At 36.9% G+C, this 25,495-nt stretch overlaps 2 protein-coding genes across 4 annotated transcripts; one reads left to right on the plus strand and one right to left on the minus strand.

The window, feature by feature from the left end:
- Nucleotides 1–677: 677 nt before the first annotated feature.
- Nucleotides 678–16,290, minus strand: dbndd1 (dysbindin domain containing 1). The gene is made up of 4 exons (XM_024296350.2): nucleotides 15,662–16,290; nucleotides 10,782–10,925; nucleotides 8,344–8,481; nucleotides 678–1,769 (listed from the first exon to the last, which is right to left on the minus strand). Exons 1-4 carry the CDS (start codon nucleotides 15,690–15,692, stop codon nucleotides 1,615–1,617), a joined length of 468 nt encoding a protein of 155 aa, XP_024152118.1. The 5' UTR covers nucleotides 15,693–16,290; the 3' UTR covers nucleotides 678–1,614.
- Nucleotides 16,291–17,922: 1,632 nt separating this feature from the next.
- Nucleotides 17,923–24,219, plus strand: mthfsd (methenyltetrahydrofolate synthetase domain containing). 3 transcript variants are annotated; one of them, XM_024295951.2, is made up of 9 exons: nucleotides 17,923–18,076; nucleotides 18,161–18,264; nucleotides 18,969–19,034; nucleotides 19,135–19,248; nucleotides 19,492–19,605; nucleotides 19,705–19,795; nucleotides 20,253–20,365; nucleotides 20,503–20,628; nucleotides 22,699–24,219. In XM_024295951.2, the coding sequence occupies exons 1-9, from the start codon at nucleotides 18,049–18,051 to the stop codon at nucleotides 23,392–23,394; spliced, it is 1,452 nt and encodes a 483-aa protein (XP_024151719.1). In that variant the 5' UTR covers nucleotides 17,923–18,048; the 3' UTR covers nucleotides 23,395–24,219. The 3 variants fall into 3 exon arrangements, with proteins under 3 accessions (XP_024151719.1, XP_024151721.1, XP_024151720.1); XM_024295953.2 differs by lacking the exon at nucleotides 19,135–19,248 and having other exon boundaries at nucleotides 18,969–19,082; XM_024295952.2 differs by lacking the exon at nucleotides 18,969–19,034.
- Nucleotides 24,220–25,495: the final 1,276 nt, after the last annotated feature.

The following is a 25,495-nucleotide window of genomic DNA, read 5'->3' on the forward strand; positions in this document are numbered from 1 at the left end:
TTACTTTATTTACTTTAGTTATTCAGACGTGACACAGAGGACGAAGAATTTAACGGATTTAGTGATATGGAGTGAGATTGCGTGCAATTAATTACAGTAAAGATACAAAGTTGATGAGTTCTTGAGACTATAGTTAAATAAAACTGTTATGTTATATAAATGCTACACCTTTTCGTTTTTTTCATGATGCTAATATGTGAATATGTGTTGACACATATTCAGCCTGTTTTCTATTCACTTATGAATGTTATAACTTACCTTCCAGGATGATGTAATATCGTTTTTTTCAACCAGTTTGTAAAATAAATTACTTGAAAAAAATGCGACTTATACTCCAGTGCGACTTATGTATGGTTTTTTCTTCTTCATTATGCATTTTTTGGCCCCTGCGACTTATACTCCGGTGCGAAAAAATACGGTAGTTCTTTTTTTTAAATCAATTCCCGGCCCTAGAAAAAAACATTTTCAAGGTAAATCATTTTGTGCACTAAAGGATGTTATCTGTCATTAACTTCTAAAGATAAAATCAATTGTGCAACATCCATATGTTCTCCCACATCTAAGTGTTTAAATTTTTTTACTGTAAATGGCAATATTGGTTAAGCTATGAATACTATAAGTCTAACTGTAAAGATTTGTGCTGCAGGGTATGCTGCTAAAATATCAACAGTGACATCTTACAACACAACACACTTTTTATTTCACGATTTTCCATTTTATGGTCACTTTTGATCCACTCCATCACAGCATTCAGAATCGTTGGCACTCCTGGTAAAGTCCAGTTAAACTCGTGGCAATCTGTTATTTTGATGCTGACATGGATAGGAAATATTGCATCAGAGCAGAACTGAATAGTTTCAAAATTGTTGGCACTTTATTTAGTTTTGGCATCCACATGAATCCACCTGAAGTAATGTTTCCTCTTTTCTAGAACTACCTTTCTGCATGCCGTTTCACATCTACACAAAGTGTGTCATTTTCATAATAACACTGAAAATTGGAGGAAAACATTTTTTATATCTGAGTAAAATTGAAATAAAAAAAACTGTGCGCAAATGCCAATAATTCTGTTGTGCCCTGGATACAGATCAGTGAAATAAATGCAGTGTTTTGAAATGAGGCATTTGGACTTGCAGCCTGGAACTCACACGTCTGCTCAGGTCACCCTGCCTCGGGGCATCAGGAGACGGCCACATTTACCAGCAACACATTCAGTCTCCAGAAGCATCACTGGGATATTTCCGGTGATTTCTGCTCTCTGAATGTCACTTTGAAGGCTGTGGATGCTGAACCACCCTGACGGGTTGTAAGGTGCTGTCACGTTGTTGACTTCATACCCTGTCTGTCATCAAAAATAATTAAAGCAAATTGTCTTGGTGCCTGGAGTGCATTCAAACTCATTGCATAAAAAACACACTTTGATTGCAATGTGTATGTGTGTTATAAAGAAAGAAACAGACAGACTGCATCTCAACATCTTCAGAGCAGAGTCAGTGTCCAGAGTTCACCCTCCAGCACCATGAATGCACGCTGGCAGACGGAGGCCTCTTGGTCAGTCTGTGTGTTTGGCTCTGGGTTTCCTCTCTCTGTGGTCTGGTTGTTTGAAGTTGGACGTCACTGTTGCTTTGGCCTTTCCAGCTTCATTAAGGTCTCTGTGGTGTCTGAGTCACTGTGGTGCTTTCTCTCTCGCGAAGGCTCGACTTTGCTGCAGCGAGTCCAGGATGGGGAGCGCAGGTAGCCCCCCCTGGGCTGTGCATGCTGGTGGGAACCTATCGGAACCAGACACACAATGGTTTTTGGTAAACAGGAATCCTGGCAGGGTTTGGTAGAATCAGATCCACACTAAATAGTAATTTCAGAGAATCACTTATGTAATTGAAAATAAAAATATCTCATTACTTTATGGGTCATATTTTCTCGAACTAGATGACTCCAAACAATCTTTAACCACATGTTCACACGAAGTCAGAATACTAAAACATTTTAAACAAAATATTTTTAAATAAATGAAGGAAAAATGTCCTAAAACATTTTTTTAATGTTTAGCATGTATTTATTTAGCAGACATACGTGTGAACAGTCTTCAAGAATGATAATGTTAAGGCATTTAATCTAAAACCTTTGAAAACTAGAGACTTGAGTTTCAAGAAACCCGGTTTGGCACTGACACGAACATTCACATTGGTTTGTAAATCTCTGCTCTGCCTTAATTTCTGTCTTGCAAGAAAGATAATCTTATAAAGAAAGTTTCTCATTTGAAAAATAATCTTAGTTTGAGAAAATATGTCTTAGTGATTAGAATTTGTTTCTTAAAAGATTGTAAGATATTTATTGTAGAATAAATAAGCTTAATTTCATGAAGTCCATATCATAGCTTTGTTTTAAATCACACCCTACAAATAAACTGCTTTTTACATGTATAATAAAAGTCCCTTGTAATTTGAACGCAACGTTTCCCTAATTAACCACTTGGTGGCAGTGTTGAGCCCACTCTGATGAGAACAAAGCAGCTCAGAAGCAGTAGACAGCTGCTGTCACCGCTCATATCAGCCTAATGCTTGGTTTTTAAGGAAAGCACCACGCTGTGCACCCCACAGTCGTGTTCTCCGATGTATAAAAACACCAGAGGAAAAGGTTAGGAGAGGACAAACATTGATCTTGGATGATTAATAACATCCGCTGGATTTTAATGAGAGGAATCTCCTCAACAACAGGAAGGAATCTGCAGCAGCATGTGCTGTGGACACCTGCTGATGTGTTTACTGTGGTGCTACATTCTGTCTGTGCATGTATGCATGTGTGTAAAGTTAAGGGAGCCGGTTTACATTTGTTATATAATATTTATATATTTATATTTTTGGTTAGATGAAGTCAAAAAATAACTGGGAACACACAGATCAAGCTTTATAAAAACCTAATGATCTCTGCAGAGACCTTTCATGATTTGTGTTGCTGTGCTATCAAAGCACAAATTTCCCCAAATTTGTGAAAAAAAAACCCTCAAAAAAATAAAAAAATAAAGCTGCCAGATCATGCTGTTTCAAGGTTGTCACAGCCTAATTACATAAATATTTGACTGGATGGAACAAATCTAATAAAGGAGTTTTACTGTGCCAGAAGAGCAGGAAGTCGATAGAATTGAACCACACTTTGACTTGTTTTAGCATTGCTTCTTTAACATGTTTCACATGCTAATACGAACATTTTTCTCTTTGGTTAAAGTGTTACGGCACACTGCAGCGCCGCAACCATCGTTTCCTGATCGGTTGTCCAAAATTAGCTTTCAATGTTTTGTATGCTTTTGTAATATGACCCTGTGGTAAATGCAAGCAGAATAAATGAGATCATCATGTGTTAGCTGAATAACATTGTATTTTCTGCACAGATATACACAGTTTAAGCAAAAGTGTGAAGCACAGGCTTCTATAAATGTAAAATGTTTCTTTCAGATGTGGCCATATTTCTTGTTTTATAGTGAAATCCTCAAAGTTAAAAACCTTCCAGATCTGAGAGTAATCTTTAGGATATTCACACAAAGCCTACAGGGCTTTTTTCTATCAGTAAAAATAAACTGCATCCACTGCTGCTACCACAACTTAAGTAAAAACTCTCTCATTAATCATTGCCATGAACATGGTTCATCTTGAGAATTTTTTTTAAAGTTACCACATTCAGATCTCAGCAAGAGTTGAACACATTTTTACTATAAATGTAAGAAATGTTTCAAAGTAAAATATTTATCTAAAAGTTGTAAAAAACTGACATTTTTTGAGTCTTATTAGGCTTTTTAGTCAGGTGTGTATTGGTAAAAATAATGAGATATCCTCTTAACAGCATTTTAAATTGATATAAGTATTATCAAACAAAATATTGTGATATATTGTTGAATGATTCAGCGATATATATACCCCTACTTTTTAGGCTCAGTTCAAAGTAGCTAAGAATTGAAATTATGGCACAAAGGTAAGAACAGATGTGATCAATGGCTTTTTCGGCTCGTGTTTATGGTGACACACTCCAACCATCTTTTGATCTATTTTTAAGTCTGCCATTTTAATGTTAATTTTTAGGCAAAATCAAGAAACCTGTGTTGTTTTCTAGGACATTTCTAGGAACTTGCCTCTAAGTTGTGGGCAGAACTGTTGCACAGAGTAAGCCCCTACGTTTTTTCCCATAATCCCTTTGTTTACACCTTCACACCTCAATGCAACAAAAATGTTGAACAATATTGGAGCTTGATGTCAGCTTGGATGAGGAAAACAAAGACGTTCATGGATCTTCTTGACCATGGATGCATCAGAATGGAGCAGAGAAAGGAGCTTGTTTTCTGCAGATTGTGTCACTGCCACAATCTTTTTCCATAATGAAGAAATATTCATGAACACATTAAAAACACCATAAACACAATTTTCATTATAGTAAGTCTTTAAACATTACAGCTGATCTATTTGTCTTCTGTAGAGAAAATGCTGGCTAAATTATTACACGTAAACCTAAGCCATAAAGAGCCAGACTGAACTTAAAAAAACAGCGAGTTTGGATGTAATTCGACCTTCTAAAGTCAGTGAAGCATTTACAGACAGCCCTGTGCCCTCAGAGGAGAAATACCGTCAGATGGCAGGAGACGGCAAGCAGCTGTCGCTGTACTCTTTAAAGGATGAAACCCAAAGGTCCATTCAACACTAATTAAATCTCAAGCAGTGACATCAGTGAAACTACTGTGCCACTGACAGCAGAAAGGAAACACCTGCTTTGACACGGGGCTGCAGTTGCGTTTGTGGTGAGATCTTTAACACCAACGTGCTGCAGCCTTTAGGAGCAAAGCAAGTCTGACATCATGGAGCAGATGACTGGAGAAAATATCTGATCGTATCCTTGATGTTTGGGAACTGTGGGAATTTTCGTCATCACTTTATTTACTGAAAGCAAATGAAACAAATCGAAAGAGCAGAACCACATGTTGATGGCAGAGTCACCGCTGACAATGACAATACTGTTTCCTGACAACAAAGCTGTAATTGTGGTGGGTTTCAGGGACGTGTGTACGCTTTATGGTTCATCAAGTTCATTTGAGAGGGAAACAAAGAGCAAACCAACTGAACCTCATCAGCCTTTTATCAGAGTCCTGAGCTGCTCTAGAAAGAAACACTTGTTTTACCACTTCCTGGGGGATTTTAGTCCCCTGAATTCTGGTTTCAGAAGATCCAAATGAAATGATAATTAAAAAAAAAAAAGTTAGAAGAAACGATTGAGGGACATTGGATTGTTGTAATGGTTTGAGCACCGATGGAGGGAGAATAATGTGTTTCAAGAAGAGGAAAATCAATTATTTAAAACTCTTTATTTAGCTTGAACTCTGTCACCCCCCCTCGTCTTCTGTTCCTCAAGGCTGTTTAGCCGCTGTGTCAACCCCTACATGCAGATTTCCTCGGAATATAACAGTCCAATGTCACCTTATCAAGATTTACAATGCAAATTAAAGTCTAAAAATAATCAATTATATTAAAGTCACCCCAGGATTCATGATAAAGAACCTTTGTCGTATTTCATTAAGGCTTGCTGCTTTTTTGTGATTGTGTTTGCCATCATATAACATGTTAACTTAGCTTTATTTTAGAAAAAAATACAATTACATGCCTAGAAAAACAGTAATAGGGAATAAATACACTGGCAAATCATTCTTTTTTCACACAAGATGTGAAAACATTTGATAACTTTCAGGGTTAAAAGCACTTCACACATTGTAAAAAGTAAATTGCATGTACTTATATATATATATATATATATATATATATATATATATATATATATATATATATATATATATATAGGCCCAAAGTCACAATCCCATTTATACATGGCAGCTCCACTGCTGAAAACTGGCGCCAACCTATAACCACCAGATGAACACTGGGTTCAGTGTCTCGCCCAAGGACACTCGGTGGGCAAGGCAGGAATCAAACCTGCGATTTTTTGATAAGAGACTGACTGCTCTATCTCTGCCTTTTTAATATTGTTAATCCCAACTCTTGTTTAATTCCTCATTGTCTTTGAAACTATTTTCCATACAATAAGTTTATGCTGAATCAAAAAAGGTTTGATCTTGAGTGCAAATTTTATTCAAAGTAAAATTATTTAATCTGAAAAGAAAAAGTCTTATCTTATAAATTATAAAATCAGAAAAAAATATTGTTAAGCAAAATAAATGTTGAAAAATGTAAGTTGTGCAACAGTTTTTCTTGTCCTCTGTGGCTGGAGATGTTTTTATTTCAGCCAACATTGCATCTAAAATAGAATTATAATTAAATTGGTGTGAATGTGTAGTTTCTCATCAGTATATTGCATTGCCGCTCTAATGCTCTCGAGTGTTGAACAATAAAAGCAGCACATCTGAGAACAGGACTTCCTGTAGCTTTCAGGGAGCAGCAGCAGATGGGAGGCTGAAACTAAAAGGTGTGATCTATTGTCACACACACACTTTTAGTGTTGCAGAGTTGTCACCTGAAATGGTGGACGATACCTTCATCGCTAATTATACAGTGAAATGTTCTTTATCTGCCACAAGAAATCAAATAATATACAATGATAAGGCTTTCATTTCCTTTGAAAAAACTTGCAAATCTTTCCAAATCACTTAAAAAAACAGCAGCTGCTTATCAGCAGAGTTCATCATTAGACTGCTGCTTTAAAAATATGCCTTATGAGAGGTTGAGAACATGTGTTTGAGTTGACTATTACCTCAGGATACGACGAAAGACTACAGTCCTGCCAAGTTTAAGTAATTGATTTTTTTTTTTTTGACCACGTAGTTTAAACTTTAAACAATAACAGCTTTGTCACAGCAGCAAACCAAAGTTCAGCAGTTAAATTATCATTTATATTAATTCACATTTGTTTATGTTTTTATTTAAAGAAAAGCTGATTTTTCTCGTTTGACATAAAGCTTCCTTTAGTTTACGAGTCTCACTGTGAAGTTCAGCTAAATGTTTTCCTGGTCGTCCCCCCCCCGACCATGACACTGTTTCTGTCAGCAGCTGAAAGAATGTGATGGTCGCCGGTGTTGCTGCTCAGCATCACACAGCAAACAGAAACAAAGCCAGTGGGTGTTACAGAGTGCAGCTGCAAAGCAACACGTCTTATTTTCTGTCCTTCTTTGGAGAGTGAACAAGCCAATTGTCAGACTGATGCTCTTCAGAAACCAGAGGCTGGTGGATTCTGCTGTTTAACAGCTGCATGTGCAAATGAGGTGATAATACTGTATGTTGTGTTCACAGGTTTCCTCTGCTAAGAGCTAAAGCTGCTAAAAGCTGTAAATTAAAGTCAAATTTTCACAGTTTTCACTAGTCAAAAAGAACAAAAGCAGAAAAAATTGAGACAGTAAATTTCAGTTGTGGGAATGTTGATGAACGTCTTGGCTTTAAAACGAAGACACTGAGTGAGCTTTTATTTTGTTAAGTGTCTTTGCAGCTGCAGTCTGTAACAGGAACTACAATTCTGTTCCAATAAACCATTTCATGACACAGAGTGTTCACTGGAAACAGAGAGACGATAAAAGGAGAGATTTGCATCTAAAAAAAGAGAGAATGCACATTGTTTCTTTGTAGAAATCTACATCTTTTTGCACTTTAAAAGAATATTTCAGTAACATTTATACTAAGATTTCTTAACAAGCTTTATTACCACATTATAAACATTATTAAGGAGTTTATAGGTTATTACTAGGACATTTTTAAGCACAACAAGATAGATAAGGTTTATTAAGTATGCTTTATTAACATCTAAAGTGAAACCATTGTCTACAATGGTCATATTAATAAACTGCTTACAAGCTTAATGAATGTATTAAATATCTTTGTCAACGTTATATTGAGTGTTTTATAGCCCCTCTTCAAAAGTGTTATCAGTTTTTCTACTTTTTAAAACTGTATTATTGTATATCCATTCATATTTTGTGTACCTCATGGGGTGAGCAAACTACAACCAAACTATTTAATCTGGTCCACCAAACTGGGGAAAAAAAATCAAGTTGACAATCCTTGTTAATATTTTTTTCCTAGTAATTTTGGTATCTCACTATATATGGTGCACTACAAATACATCAACCTCTGTTTAGAAGCAGAATGTTGAAATATTTGTCATTTTTCTGATGTTCATGTGTGTTTTTTGAGTTGGGCATTCTTCCAATCATTCCACCACCACCTGAATCCAGTTTGTGTTTGCTCCTTTGGGACATCAAATCAAACTGACGCTAAAATGAGAATAAAAGTCAAAGTTTTTAAACAAAAACTCCAAAATGTTCTATTTTAAACATCAAAATCAAAATGGGTTCCGCATATCTTTTACCTGCTGGGGGCTCATTGTGGTTCTCCTCATCAGAATCAGCAAAGACTTCAGCCAGTTCCTGGTCCGACATGTCAGTCAGCTCCGTCAGATCCAGAAGGTCAAAGTGCACCTCTAAAGATGACACGCTGCTCAGCGGTTCTGCTGGCACAGATAGGAAACGGTCTGAGAGAGGCTTCAGAAGAGGAGGGAGGCATGCTGACACTAAGCTGCTCTAAAGGTGTGAGGGCATGAGCTGCCAACAGCTGCCGTCAGACGACTGCAGCCAGATTAAATCTGATTCTTGATATCATTAAATCAATACAAACTTTGATCATTCGTCTGCTGCTCCTCCTGGGAGAAATCTTCCCATCCACTCTGTTGATGTGTGTGTTCACCCACGGTTGGTCAGTTTGAGTGTTTACTGTTAGTTGTCACACATGGTGTCTGAAGAACTTAAGCGAAAGCAAAGAGGAGGTGAAAATAGACTCATATTTATGTGCTGCGGTCTTATTTCTGCCCCCAAGTGTGCTGCACCTGTTAGCACAGAAGCTTCTGAATCTTCAGCAGCAAAAAAACCTCAAGCGTGCATCACTGTGCATGATTTTACAAAGCAGCTGAAATCTAAAGTGTGAAGGAACTGATATTAAACACAACTACCAACATAAAAGGAGACAAGAAAATAACTTTCTTTTTCTGTAAAAACAATTTCAAGTGTGACGGAAACGCATCGCTGGGTCTTCAGAGACCCTCTGTAGACAGAATGGGTTTTATGAGAGGTTGTAAACTATTATTATCCAGTTCTCAGTCGAAGAGGCAGAGCGTGCCCTCCTGCTGCTCTCTGTATGCAGCACTTAATTCTTTCTTCATCCCCCTCCAACACGCCACATATTGATTTAAAGGCGGCTGTTCATTGTGCTGAGGCGGTGCTTCGTCAAAGTGTCAAATATACAAAAAAAACACTCAAGCAAGGACGCCCGAAATGATCAAATGACTTCATTTTTCAAAGCCTGAGAGTATACATTTTTGGTGTAACTGGCTCTGAAACATGGAGGAAATGATGGAGGATAAAACGATGGAAAGCAGAATAATGGGAGATGAGGTCACTTTATCCAGAGGCAGCCAAATGCCAAACTACAGATTCTAAAGAATCTTCTTTCTGAGCGTTTTCTCCAATTTGTTTCCCGTTTCAGGACGAGCCTTTTCTTAAACACCCTACCTCAGACTCATGTTTGCCTCCCCCACGCCCACGCTCTTTAAATTATTGATCAGGACATTTTCATTCCCCGGCAGACGCTCTGAAACAACTGCTTCCATATCAAAAGCAATTTGGGGGAGCTCCGGGGCTTTACTGGAGTCCCGATCAAAGCTTTTAAAGAAGCTTCTGTTGCAGTGGACATACAGACGGCTGATACCCTCCCTCGTCTAAATTAGCAACATATCAGCCCGTAGAGCTGAGACGATGAATGAAGTGAGGAGATTAGAGAAGAAGAGTCCACATTTTTTTGGAACAAAGCTGCATAGGGACTTGTACATCCACCCTGAATGATTAAAAAGGGTCTATGGTATCAGTGCAGCATACCTCTTAATGAGTAAAACGTTTATAGGAACATTTTACTCAAATAAAGTACATTTAATGGATAATTATTAAAAATAAAGAATGTCCCTTAAGTGGTTTCTTTGATAATTCATTTCTTTTACATTCATAATGCAATAATTTGTCGCCTATTAATGTTTAACGTGAAGCCTCTAAAGATTTGGTTGAAAATATGATGACGTTTTTGAAAATCAGCTTTTCTTAGAATTCCATGTCTGCCTTTGTTGTTTGGAACTGGCCTTTTCTCCCAGCAAAGATGCTCTTGTGAGGGTTCTCCATGCATTTTTAATGAGAAGCTTCTGCCCCTTCAAGATATGTAACTCGTTCGTTCTGCATTTTTACACCCTCTTTTTGCCCACTTTTTACCAATGAGGTCATTTTTGAAATTTAAAAGTAATTTCATTTCTAAAGTGTGTTTGTTTTTAATTAAAATGTGAGTGCTTTAGATTGCTGTGAACCGCCTCCGATATTAAACTAAAGATATAGTCAGTTTAACCACAGTCCCCCGTCATGAATTCTTTGAAATCAACTTTATATTTGTCTCTGTGCTTCACTAGCTGCTCATGGTATCTGCAAAGAGCTGATGCACAACGAGTCCTTTCAGTCAACGCTGTGGAGCAGCAGAGCTGAATGACCAGAATGCCAAAGCAGGAAGTGGTTATTTGTGTAAAAAGACCTGAAAACGAATCTGGATGATTTGTGTTCATTAATAACATAAGGAAGTCAATGAAAGCTGAATCTAAAATACAAAATATCACAATACTTTTGTCTTTTAAGCAAATGTGTCCCTCATTAATCCTGTTTATTACTTTTAATAAGAATTTGAGCATCTCCACAATCTTCATATATTCTGTTTAGTCCTTACGTCTCTTCTCTGTGATGTGCAGCATGTTAGCAGTGTGGCCCGACAGGCTTCCCTCTTCCTCCCCCAGCTGGTGTTGGAACAGGTCCCTGGACAGGTCACCGGAGCTGGACGGCTTCAGCAGCTTCTGGATGTCTTTGTTGGGCTCTGTCATCACACACACAAACAGGACAGAGATGAGGAAATACTAGTGATGGCTCTAAAACTGTAACGTCAGAAAAACAAAATTAATGTTTCAAATCTTGTATTGAAAATAAAAACAATTAAAGACTCAAAAAAGCTTTGCTTGCTTTTCTAACTTTTTTGTTAAAATTCCTATTTCACTTCAGGGATGGATCACCTTAAACACAGACATGCTTTTGAAGTGAATCTCAGTGGATCAGAATACAGTTCACTGTGATCAGATTAATGATTATCAGAGGATTTCTCAGGGACTATTAATTTTTTTATCCAGTCATATTATAAGTACAAAGTCCAAAATGTAATGATTAATTCAATCCGTGTTATGGTTAGCACTGACCGTTCTAGTTTTTAACTGCATGAAAGAGTCTCTTAAAATTAATTTATTTCATCAAGGTATTTTAATTTTGTCAGAAACCGTGATTTCAGATGTCAGTTTTAACTTCACAAAGCAATAATTAGAGCTAAACTTAAAATCATTAGTGGATTTCAGTCAGTACACTGTCAGCTACCTCCTCTCCAGTCAGGTGAGCTTCAGGAGACGCTCATTTATTAAATATTAATGTAAAAAAGAAAAGACACACAAAGACTTTTCTCTGATTCAGCTTTCGGACTTTTGGAAGATATTAGTGATTTCTGTTGGTTGATTTGTTTGTTTTGTTGCTTGTTTGTACTCCAGTGTGTCTGAATTAAATTTTAATGTATTTTTGCATGTTGTTCAAGAAAATATGGATGAGTCCAAACTGACCCATAACACGATAGAAATAACAAGTTAATCATTTCAAAATTGAAAAAAAGATGAAGCAAATTAATTTCAGAAATGTTCTAATACTCTCAGTTAAATCCACAATAACCTTTGTTTTATTTATATGATTCTCTTGAGGTTATTTTCTTGTGTTTTATTAAAATTGAGAGGCATGCTTTTTTTAAAGGCTACAAAAAAAACTAATCTGTGTAAGCAGTAAGTGCAAATTAGGATGAGAAAAAAAAACATTTTACTGATGTAATCAATAAAATCTTCACCCAACAGATATTTAACATTGTTTTAGGCCACTACATAAAAGTAACATCACCCAAATGAAGAGAAACATCAAATTCCAAAGAAGTTAAACAGAACTGAGCTTGTTTTTTTTTTTTACAAAGAAAAGAGTAGTTCTTTAGGAAGTGCATCCTCTCTATATAAAGACATGGAAAAAAAACTGCTTAGGTGAGGAAACATTGTTGTCCCTATGGAAGTGGCCCCTTTCAAGATCTCCATGTCTCAGTAAACGGAGAAAAAGTAAATCACTGCAGTTTTATTCTGAGACTGAAACTGGAATCAGAGGATTATGGTTTTAACCATCATCAAGAGAGTTTATCCACGATCGTCAAGGTGAAGGAAGAGTTTCTACAGACAGCATAGAAACTCCTTTTTCCTGATATAAAAATGTTTTGCGTACATGAGGTAATAAACTGCTGATTTTCATTCAAGCACAAATATATTACTGACACTTTTTTTTCAAATATTTCACAGAAGCTAAAAATAGAAGGAGCTTTAAATAGCTAGTTTTGTCTCGCGGCAGTGCGCAGACACTCTGAACTGGTTAAACTTGATCAAGGTTAAGTGACAACTGCCTGACACAGCTGAAAAGCAAAGTGGGATGCAGGCAGAGAGGAAATTAAGCAAAAATATGTACAAAAACAGCTTTCAGCTTCATTAACAGTTGAGAAAAATTGAGATTTTTGCAGAAAAAAAGAAGAGCAATACAAGAAAGTAGAAATGAGTGTTTAGGTTAAACAGCAAAAGTGTGGGAGTGAGCAGCACATTTATGGTGGGCATCACCAGATGGCTGATGCCATTGCAGCATGCAGTATTCTTCAGGATAGATGACTTTCTGAGACACAGACGACAAGCTGAGATGAAAGCAGAACAGGTTCCATTCTAATTCTCTCTGTCAAGAACACAGTCACTGCCGACCTTAAACCAGCAGGAAGACAAAAACACTTTAAACACTTGTTTTTTTTTTTTTAATGAAATGTTTGTTAAATATTTCATCCTGCAATGTCGGTTTCCTTTCTTGATGCAGTCTTCAGCAAACATTGCGACCAACAATCAGTGCTTCCATCCAGGCATCTTGTACAGCTCCACAAAAACCAAAATGTTGTGTATTTCCTAAGTCATTTTCTTTAAGTTAGATACTTACACTTAATGGTGAGATCTAAAGGAAGACGTCTCACGCTTTCAGGGTGTGAGTCAAGGACAAATAACTCAGAAAAGAAAATCCCAGCATCATCTGCATGAAACAGAGGGCATATTTACACAGATGCCCGATCGGTTCAGCACCTGCTGAGCTGCCCGTGAAGGAGCCAGAGCAAATACTGAGAGAGTACGTCTTTGACATGGCTGCCTAACACATGATGTTTCCATTTGCACTTTTAGGATGTGTCTGCTAGCAAATAAATCACGACTTACAATCTGACACCAACAGATAAGGAGAGGAGGAGACGATGATGGACTGTTTGGTTATTGCAACAAAGTGAGTATCATTCAGATTAATTATAAAGATATTCTAAAATCAAGTATAAAAGAAACTAGCATGACTCCCTGTAACACTGCAGTTCATATAGTTGAGGCATGTCAAGGAAAAGATGAACTTCTTTGGCTAAAACTTCATCTGCTAAAAGAAAATCAATGATCCAACCTCTGGACTCAATTCAGTATTGATTAGTATATAACTATATAAATATTAATTACTGTACCTTGTCAGCTTAAAAAATACACGTAATTTACTGGAGTTATCAGATGTGTGGTGTCCCTTAGAACACTTTTCTCTCTAAATCCTTGGTTTGTTGTTGTGGGCGATCGCTGAGTTTTAGTGTGATGACTTCTGATCCATTTGTAAAGATCAGGTTATGGCTCTCAGTTTTTGGCTGTGTTCGGATCAGTGGCAGACTTAGCAGTTTGGGAAATAAAATGGAGCCTTCTGCTGTGTGTTTTTTTTTTCTTTTTTTTAACTTCAATCCTCACTTGTTGACAAAATCAATGTCAAGAATCAAATGTTTGGATGAGCATTTAAAACTGAAATAATTTAAAAACTGCCATAAGTCAGACCTCACAGCCTGTGCTGTAATTAAACAGGAAATATGCAAAATACAGCAAATTTGAGGATAAAAATGAAATAATTAGTAATATTGGATTTATGGAACAGATTAGTTAGTTTATTTTATTATTGGTAGGTTATACATCTCATGATGGCAGGTAAGGCACTGCTTCTCCTGCCTCTCCTGACAACACTTCTCTGGTTGAAGCATATTTCAATAAGGAACAATAAGGAAAAGTTGCTGAACCGATCCCAAACTCGGCACAATTATGTTCATCTACCCAAAGCAATTTTTATCCGGAAAGTTGGAATCAAAACTGCCCAATCTGGGAAAACTGAATTTTCTGCTGGCTAAATGCTGCTGACTGGATTGTTCCATCAGTGCAAGAGGACGGGGGAGAAAATAACACACTTTCACATGATCAATCTTAAGCTATTTCAGTGATTGTGATGAGTGTTCAGGAACCCAGGCAATCGCCTACCTTTGCCCTAATGGTAAGTCTCCCCCTGGTTTGAACTAACATTTTCTAGATCTGTCCAAATCTATAAATCCAAAATCCAGTGTCCTTGAAATTTCCCAGAATTCTCTGCATAAAACCAGTGTGCATTGATGCTCAGTAGACTGGCAAATATAGACCACAATGCATTGCACTTGAATGATTTTACATGTGAAAAAAATAATATTTTAATGTATTTATTATAAACCATCCAAAAATACAGTGGATTCATAAATAGTCTTAGTAATTTTTTTTTACATATTAAGTTTTTACTTCTGGAATCTGTGACGTCATATTTGTCATTTAAAAAAAGGACATGGTTTCTGAATTATTTTTAAAATCCAAGTTACTGGATAGCTTGGCACAATAGTTTTTTAGTAGTTTAGGAGTAACTGTTGCAGACATGGCCTTTCTTAAGTTTATGTCGGCACATGTGACTGTCAAAGCACAAATAATAATCACTCAGTGACTCTCATATCCATCATAGAAATAATAAGTACCCAATTTCTTCTTTTTTTTAATTTGTTTGAAGTTTGTCTCCGTCAGCTTAAAGTCAAGATTGTAGAGCGATGATTAAAGGTGCAAAGCACTGGAATTCAAATGCCAATTGGAGAAATAGCCACAGTAACTGGTGGCAGACAGAGATTGACCTCAAAGGGTCAAAACGTGACCTGGTGAACATTTATTCGTCCTTCCTTAATTGAATCACTCAACTTTAATATTTCTCATGGATGATGTGGGAGCTCAGGTTTTTAGTACTATTATGACATCTAACCATAAAAACAAAGCAAAACTTATTTTTTAAAAATCTACTTAAGATGTTTAAATACTTTGACACCACATGTGCTTCTTATAGAAAACATTTGTAATTTTAAGCTTTTGTTTCACTGGGAGCTCCTATGAATACTGATGAAACTAAACTTGAAAACCAAAGGAAACTACACTGACTGTAATTGATTTTCTATAGGAGTTCTTTGGTGTTAAGAAAATGGTAAATTAAAGTCATAATGTCTTTGCTAAAGAAGTTAAAGGCAGAGCTCAAATCCCTCTGAACAAGACTCTCTTTTTAATGAGGGTCTTATGAGAGGACAGCTGAGGGTGAGAAAGGACAGAAAATGGCTCTTACCTGGGCTCCCTGCCCCTCCCTGTGCCTCCATGCAGCTGAGAGGAGGCTGCTGTTCACCACACCAGCAAGGACACAAGTAGAAGGAGAAGGACTCCGCTCTGGTTTTGTCCGCTGCAGCTCCAAGAGTCCGGACAGGTGATGTGGGGCTTGTCCTGTCTGACAGTCCACCTGTCCTGCTCTGCCGGTGGAGGAGCTGTCCGACCCCCGCCTCACAGGCAGAGGCCACCACAGGCTGGGAGGAATGAGAGCAGTGACATCGCAGTGGATTTCTGATCCTCTTGGTTCAGTAAAGCCAGCATTGTGAGGCTTGGCTTGAAACGCGCACAGAGAGAGATCCAGAGCAAAGAGAAAGGCAGAGGGAGGGGAGGGAGGCTGAGCTGGCTGCCTGCCCAAACTGAGACAGAGAGAGAGAGAGGGCGGGGGGATGTCAGGGAGGGATGCGAGTAGCTGCTGGAAGAGGAAGCTGGGTGTGCATGTATGTTCATGGTAGGAGGGGAGCAATCCTGATGAATGTGAGCTTGGGTGTGTACTGCTGAAACCAGACTGTCAATTTAATGGCGTCAAATAATAACACAAACAAAAATTATTCTTTGATAGATATTAAGAAACACGGTGTATAAGAAGGAAGCAAGACTAAATAAAAAACACCCTATCTGCCTCCATAAAGGCAGCAGGAGCGGCTGTGCTCTCATGACAGAAGGTTGGTAAATGTCGCCCTCTGCTGGTTAACTTAGAGAATCGCAGGAGTTTTTCATTTGTGATTTTCACTTGTAGTAGAGTTTTTAAAGCACTAAAAAGCAACTCATTGATGGATTGTTCTCTTGTAATTATCTTTCAATGTATAAAGGCCACCTGTAATTTGTGTTTTGTACATTTGTATGTGGGTACCAGGTTCATTGCAGTTGGCTTTGGTTGAGAATGTGGCATCACTCTTACTGGAAGATTAATCCTCCCTTGTGATCCTTACAACTTTTTTTAATATTTCTTATCTCACCAAATATCTATCTACATTTGATTCTTTATTAATACCATGTTCTGTGTATTTTGTGTGTCTTACCTTTTCTGGAACCTGGTTGGCTTTAAATAATATACAGGGTTTTCTTGGTATTTTAATGGCCTGGTGCATGCCAAGTCTTTACTTTAAAATTATCAAACAAGTCTTTAGACATAATCACTTGGTGAGTCCTACTTCACCACTTTGTTACAACTCATGTTAAACCCAATAAGATGAATTGATAAAACTACATATTTTAATATTTGGCAAGAATAAGAAATTTAATGAAACTAGAAACATGCATTACTTTTGAAGAACTGACTGAGGTATAAATTAGGCTAATCAGAGAAGTTATGTGAAAGATATTTGGATTGAATTTTGAAGTCTGTTCTGATATCCTGAAACTTTCAAACTTGTGATTTTATTTAAAAACCAAGGATCATGTGTAACTTTTGCTGCATAAAATATTTCTAAGTATTTTTTTTTTTAAATACGATTTTTTATTGTTATAAATGTTTAAAAAAATGTATAGAAATTGTAAACATCAAGTATGAAACCAAAGTCGGATGCATGCTGTGTTTATGATTGATTGATCAGTTTTTTTCTCCATCTCCTTGCATTAGATTCCAGACAGTGTCAACTTCAATTCCTGTGAAACATGCATAAAGAGATTGCTTCCTTAAATCTCGGCGGTTCTCTTTAAGTAAACTAATAACAAAAAATTGAAACGTTTTATTTAAGCATGCTTTCAGGTTTCATTGGATGCAGGAAGTCAGGAGGGTTGAGGACATTCCGTGTGTTTCATATAATTTAAGTTTTAATTGTTTTAGGTCTGTAAAGCACTTTGCATTACTGTTGTATGAAAAGTGCTAAATAAATAAAGTTTGACTAGAATATTCATGGATCCCATACTAAATAAGTCCAACAAGGTCACACAAAGACCAGTACATTATGATGTATGTGACTAATCATTTGCATAATAAGAAGACACTGAAAAATACAAATACATGTAAAAATGAAAATAGATCATTAAAAAGGGTTATAAATTCATTGGAGTAATCCAATTAGCATAGATGATTCAACTTTTATTACTTGTCATATTATAATTTAATCATCCAGATTTAGTTGTTACAATTTACTGAATACAAGTAGTTCACGAGTTTAAATATGACAAATTATAAGCTGTTAAATTTATTAAAAAATTTTGAATATCCATGTAATCGTGTAAAAGTTAGAATCGAATTCGCCTCTCGCCACAAATGTCCTTCTGAGCCACCGTAGTGGTGATAAACAAACGACAGGCAGCTGTTTGTTCGTGTTAGTGCTCACGTGGAGGGATTTGCAGCGTGGAGCGCACTCAAAAGTGTCGCAGAAGCAACCAGCTCGTATCTCAATGGAGCCTGTCATAAAAATAAACTCAGGTGCGGTGAGGTTTGCCAAGAAAAGTCCGATTGTGAATGGGAATGTTGTTAGCGTTGCGTAAAGCTGTCTCCTCCACCCTCCAGGGGCGTCGAAATGGGACATACGTCAGAAAGTGTGGGACTACATAGAAGAGAAGAACTTGGCCAACTTTCCAAGACCTGTCCACAACAGAATCCCAAACTTCAAGGCAGGTTAAAGCACAACATTTAGCAACGTCCTGCTTAAAACGTACACGATTATACTTATATTTAGAAAAGTTAACATTGTAAAACCCTCTGCTACATTAAAATAAACGCTTTGGGACTTGTTTTGCTACATTTTCTACTGCTATATTTTAGTTATTTTTGTATTCATGATGATCTAAAAATATATTGCATTTACTTTTTAAATAAGCAACTCATTTAACATTGTAGCTTATTACAATCACATTTGATAAGACAAACATAAACTTTTAGGCTTTAAATTTTGTTTTCACTATAACTAAAACACAATTAAAGCTAAAGGGTTATATATAAAATAAAATTCATTTTAGTTCATATTTAAGTTCAAATATATAGTTATGTCCGCTAAATTGGGACACGTTTTGGTCAAATGTTAAAACATTTGATTGTGTTCCTAATAAAATAATAATTGTTTTAAATGTTTTTGCATTGTTGCATCAACATTTAGATTTTAAATGAATTGTCAATTTTTTACATTTTTTGTTTAGATATTTAGCTTTGCATTTTGCTTTGCTATAACTAGAGAATTGAAATTAAATCAAAAGTAGCCATTATTTATGTTTATCCCTGCATTAGTAAAGTTGCTAAATAACTGCTGAAAATTTTAACAAATGCTTTTTTAGGATTTGCATTTTGCTTTTTATCATTTTATTTTTAACTTATTGGCCAGGGCGCAATTCAAGCATGCAATCGACTGGCAGAGCTGCAGCAATTCAAGTCCAGCCAGACAGTCAAAGTAAACCCAGACAGACCCCAGCAGCAGGCCCGCTTTGTTACTCTGGAAGTAAGTTGGTCTAAAGTGTATTTTTATGCAATGATGCTCTTTTCCTCTTCAGGGTGCTTTTGCTAGCTGTGCCAAACTCACAGAGCTGGCAGTCTTCTCCCAGTCAGCTGAGGTGAAGGTGGATCCCGACAAACCTCTTGAGGGCGCACGGCTGGCAGTGCTGCAGGTAGCACTGCTCTCTTAGTGGACAATAAATGCTCCAGAGGGTTTTGGAGAAAATACAATATGTAATCATAATTAATAATTTTAGGATAAACAGAATTTCTGACATTTTCTTCCTCCGTGAGTGAGGCTACAAAGTCAATTAGCATCTTCTGAATTTTTGAAGCTTCCACTGAATGCATCTATTTCAGTGTCAACTTTCTGCCATGTTCTCATTATATTCAGCTAATTGTTATTAATTTCTCAGGCACACAAAACGTTATTGGTTCCAACTCCTCGTCTTCGCACCGGCCTCTTCAACAGGATCACCCCTCCACAGGGTGCCAGCAAAGAGCAGCTGCGTGTATGCTCCTCATCCCAGGTGTAAATGTCTACAAAACCACCACAATTTTTATTTATTATACTACTTCAGATTTAGTGATAGCTAATTTCCTTCTTCTTTTTGTACATTTTTCTTCAGGGAGTGAGGGACTTCAGTGTGCCTGTTGGCCTGGATGCTAAGGTGAAGGTAGATTTGGTGGTGGTTGGTTCTGTTGCCGTCTCAGAGAAAGGTTTGTCGGTACAGCATTCACCCCCTCACCATAATGTTTCAGTTCAGTGAAAGCAGCAAAGACTTAATACTCATTTCATATTTTAGCATGTCAATAATGCATTTTCAGTCAAATAAATACATGTGTTTCTTTGTATATAAAGCCTTTGAACTTTACAGTGAGACTAACTCAAAAAATTATTTTTTTAAATTGACTTATCCTCCTAATTGATTTGCATTTACTTACTTATAGACCCTCTCCAATGAAAAATAAGGATTTTTGTCTTTTTATCATGTTCTCGTGGCCTTTTTTTGATGATGGAAGACATATTTATAAAGAAAATTAAGATGATCAAAAGATGATCCGAGTGCGACTTTAATTGGACTATTCTGCCTCACATTGCCATATACCTAAAATATAGACAGAACTTGAACACAAACACCTAATTCTGCATTTGAAATATTCTCGGAACCTCCAGGCTTCCGGATCGGAAAGGGGGAAGGCTTTGCAGACATGGAGTATGCCATGATGGTTTCAATGGGAGCCGTGGATGAGAACACCGTGGTTGTGACTGTAGTCCACGACAGCCAGGCGAGTTGTCTTACTTGGAACTTTCTGCATCAAGAAAATTAACTTTTTTGGAGTTGCATTCGCTGAATACAGTCATATTATGAGTGATGCCTAAATATCTGTTGAACTAATCCAAGTTATTTGTGTTCCATGTTTAGGTGGTTGATATTCCAGAGGAGCTCATGGGCAGTCATGATCTGACTGTTGACTTCATACTCACACCCACCAGAGTCATTGAAACTCACTGCAAGCTACCAAAACCACAGGGAATCATCTGGACCAAGGTACATTCAAGTGATTTTTTTTCCTTTTCTTTTTGTTATGACACTACAAAACAAAAAGTAATTTAGCTGAAAAGTTGAACTTCGTGTTCCAACATTAATTGAAAATTGGATCTACAGAGTTTGGAATGAAGTGTCTGTGTTTGCTCCCAAAATATGACTGTAGTTGCATCGTTTTTTCTCTGTATTGTATCACCTCTTATTATTTGAGAGTTATTTGAGAAAAACAATGAAACATTATTGAACATCTGATCACTATTCGAATATCTGCTCCATCAATTGAGCTAATTTAACATCATTTTAACAACAATTCGATTAGTATTATAAATTGTGGTTGCCGATATGATTTACAGTTGATATTAGCTCATTTTGAACGATCCGATTCACTGATCTAAAATTGATCCAGGACATCTTTAGCCAAAACTTCCACCAGTCTGACTCAGACATAAATACCTGCTACTGAACAGTGTTGGTGAAGTTTTCCAGAATCCTTGTATTTCTTGCAAGATAATCAAGTGTAAATTAAATATGTACAAACAAACAAGTAAACAAGAATTAATGGCAAATTGATTCACATTTTAGTTTCATAAAGTTGATAATTTTTTGCTGCCATCATGTGTGTTATCCACAGTGATGGTACATGGTCGTTTTTATGTTGTAATAAACTAAACCTACCATACCTTAATCCAAACGGTATTTTCCTATGTAAATTATAATAGATTTATTTCACATTGAAATGATTTTATAATGCTATAGGTTGATTCAGTTAACATTTTGCCTTAGACCAGGAGTCTGTAACCTAAAGCTCCAGAGCTGCATGCTGCTCTTTCATTTCTCTATTCTTGCTCTTTGTTTTTAAAGAAACAATGCAAATAACTTGAATAAATGTTGACTTTGTGATTTTGGTAAATTGTTTTAGTTTATTAAGTTTTGTGGTGGTTTATTTTTAGATTATTCTTAAAGCCCATATTTTATATTCCTCTGCACAACAGTGCTTAAGTATAGTTGCTGTTTAGGAGCAAAGTTCTTAAAATACTTGATTACATTTCATTCATTAATAAAAAAAATGATTTCTTCACCAATATGGTCATATTTGATGGTATAAGGCGAAAAGGAGTCATAATGATAGAAAACGCTGTTTGATTTGACTTTTTAAATTCAATTAAATCTTCTGTAGCCGAAAAATGTTATTTGACATGGGGTGTATTTTATTTTGAAAGGAACTTTTATACGCAGCTGTTAAAAGTAAAAGAATAAAATATATTATACATAAATAAAATAGCACTATTATAATTCAATTATTGTAAACATTTAAAAGTGACATTTCATAAATAAATGGCTTAATGGTCACAAAAACATAAATAAAGCATTTTAAAAAGGAGAATTGTGGCAGACCCCTGTCTTAGGCAGATCAATGTACATTCTATGTAATGCATTTAATGGAATTACTCTCACATTATATTAGTTTTTTTTTTTTACTTTTTTTTACTATTAAACACAGATTAATGTGTTTAGTTTAATAGAATACATACAGTGCTGGCTCTATGCAGTGAGAATCTGAGTTTCTAAATTCTCCTTTTGTTAAGGCTTTAATGAGAGTCTGGACGTCATGTCGTCTCTTACTTGTTGAAACTGGCAGAAAGAAAGTGCGTGAACTTCCTCCCAATGATGTCTTTAATTAGACATGATGGGGGTATTATTCTTATCATGCAGACAGATTGTTTGTAACCTCTGGGTTCCTTAAGACACGCATGTAAGTAAACAGGACCCACTGACCTCACAGACAGGAAGGACTTGTCTGATCATCAAAGGCCGCTCTGCCCAGTCACCTTGGCTACGCAGGGGCAAGGGAAAGACGGGTCAAACAGGCCAGTGTACAAACAATAGGCCCATATATCCTTTACAGAGCTGGTCTGCATCAAAGGCTCTCAGGACACTTGAAGACCCAACAAATCAAGAAAGCGGTTGTTATTTTTAACCACATGGGAAGTGACATATCCTGCTTCTGTAAAGATAATTATTATGCATGCGGCTGTGAAAAACATAAACCTAAATGAAGTCATCCTCCTTCAGCTGGACGAGGAAAAGCTGGAGAAGATCCCCATCCTGAAGAAGCTGCGTGCTCTGGAGGAACAGGCTGGGAAGGATGTCACCATGGGGGCGACCTCACCCGGTCTGGAGACTGATCAACCAAAACAGCAGCCCAAGCGGAGGCCGAGACAAAACACGCAGCAGGATGCTGAGGGGGAACGCAGACGGGAGAGAAGAGCAGAGCCAGAACAGAAGGCGAGACAACAAACGGCCAGAGTGAGGAAAGAAAGCGAAGGAAGACGGGAGAGGGAGGGAGAAGCTGCCAATGTAACAAAGGGAAAAAGCACTAAGATTGTAAAACAAGAGGGTGATGTCCCAACTGAGAGTAGATCTCCTCCCAGTGTAACTACAGTGTACCTGGGAGGAATCCCTGCTGGGCTCCGTGTGAGTGAGCTGAAAACTGCGCTCCGAGAGAGGAAAGCTGCTCCGCTCAGACTCACCTGGCAGGGAGCTCAGCACAGGGCCTTCCTGGATTACACTGACCCCCAGGCTGCCGACCAGGCTTTAGAAGCTCTGCAGGGTCTCAGTCTGAACGGCCACAATCTGCAGGCTGAGATGGCCAAGAGCCAGCGTGGAGGCAGGAGGTCTGGACAGCCCAGTAAGAGACAAAGACCACCCATTGTTTCAAAGTCTAAAATACCTCCAGAAACCAAGAGTGGCACTAAGGAAACGGAGTAAATAAACAACAAAACCAATGCTTTTAAACAGATACATAGAAAGAGTTGAAGTTCGTTTTGATTAGTTGCATGAAGCCAGGAAAAATAGTGGTAGAGGAAGTTTGATTTAGTTGTTTTTTTTCTACTTTACAGTTAGGCGTGCATGAATGTGCCTTAATCATTTTACATCATCTCTCATGGAAGGCAATCATTGCAAACTACAAATGATTGTTCTTGATTTGATACAAATAACATAAATGTATTATAATTTAGGTAAATATAATTTTAGACCACTAAATCTACTTGTTATCTTTAAAAAAACAATTTAAATGTAGCTGTAAGAGCTGAACTTCAGCTGCAAATGGCACCATCGTGTGGTCAGTATCACGATGTGTTATCCAGCTCTTTGACAAACATCACAAATGTTACTGGAAAAGTTTTTGGGATTTTTGTCATCTGCAAATGTATTAATCTTTTAAAAAGTATGCGAGAATTGAGTTATTAGCTATTATCTTATAGTGCCACCATGGCAACCTAATCTAAGAAAAGTAATATACTTTTTGCCACAGTGTTCAAACATGACAGTCATAGAAAGGTCACATGTATTTTGAGTTGTACTGGTTACGTTTGGGTTTATTGTTGTGCTTTTTAAGAAAGTTATTAGTGTATAAAAACAGTTAAACAGCAAAAGTTTCTGCTCATTTTTCCGTAAACTTTCATTTCATTTCTCATAATTATAACAGCTTGCTGGTTCCAGCGTATTCTTTTTCCTTTTGTAGATGTCTTTACATGTCTACCTGAATCTTTATTCTTATAACGAAGAATAAACATTTCTCTTTCTTTAAAATTCTGACTGGAAACCTCGTGTTCTATTTTGCATGATGCTCTGATTTGAACTCACAAAATTAGATAATTTTACATATTAAGAATATATCACTTTTTATGGATATTTTGTTTAGGTTTTTTTTACACAAGAAAAGGTGAACAAAAGTTTTTATGGAAACGCTTCAAAACCAAAATCATTTTTTATGTCTCTGCTAATATACGATTTAATGAACCACCTTAATAAATGGAGCCAAACAACTTAAGAAATTATTTGACAGATAATTGAATAAACAATTTCTGTAAAAAGTTTGTAGGAGCAGATTTTTTAGATATAATTTAAATAATTTTCATTTCTTTGATTCCGACATGTTTTTCCCTCTTCTAAAACTCCATCTGGTGGTTACTTACCCTTTTGGTTTCTATGGAAACAGCTCACTTTCTCACACACTTCTGCATTTTAGATTAGATATTGGATGAATGATGACATGCAAAAAGTCAAGGCATCCAATTTTGTATTTATGTGGTTTTGAGACCTTGTAACTTCTGCAAGATTCTCTCTTTTTTTCACAACCTTAGAGTGAAACAAGAAGCTCCACTTGAGTTTTGAATTGCAATGACAGCACTGAAAGATAAGTGTTTGGACATTTTTTTTAAATTGGTCACTCTTTTGTTTCACTTTACTGCAGACTTATACTGAAAGTATCAGTTTGATTTATTTATTTCTTTTTTTTACCTTTCCAAGAAGCTGAGATTTTGCAAAAATGACCTGACAAATTAAACTCCTCCCACCGTTTGAGTCACCCGGTTGTCAGAGCTTCGGTCTTGGTTTGACTAAAACACAAGCCTACAGTGTGTCTGTCTGCACAGTGCAGGCCTCAGGCTTTTTATGGAGCTGTCATCCAGGCCTGGCCTGGGAACAGCTGTGGAGCTCCATCTTTCTCTGAGTCCTGCCAGAGCGCTGGACCTCGCAAATGTCACCAGTTTGTTAATGAAGGTTTCCACTGCTGTTAAGGCTGCACACCCTGTGCTCAGCGGTATTTTACAGGGGGTTCACTCAGTGGTCATGTCGGAAGATTTGAAAAATAGCCCGAGTGTCAACATCTAGCATGTTGTCTTCTCGTGTAAACATCGGGGCAGCAGGCTCTTTCAAACCAAAATCAGCTTAAGAACTTGAAAAAAGCATAATACCCATTGATATTTAAAAGTATAAAAATATTAAAATTGTGTAAAATTATTAATCCACGACAAATCGTAAAAATATCACTGTTAGGTCAAATGACAAAAATCCCCAAAATAAA

The sequence above is a fragment of the Oryzias melastigma genome, linkage group LG3, assembly GCF_002922805.2.
Source record: "Oryzias melastigma strain HK-1 linkage group LG3, ASM292280v2, whole genome shotgun sequence".
Taxonomy (NCBI): domain Eukaryota; kingdom Metazoa; phylum Chordata; class Actinopteri; order Beloniformes; family Adrianichthyidae; genus Oryzias; species Oryzias melastigma.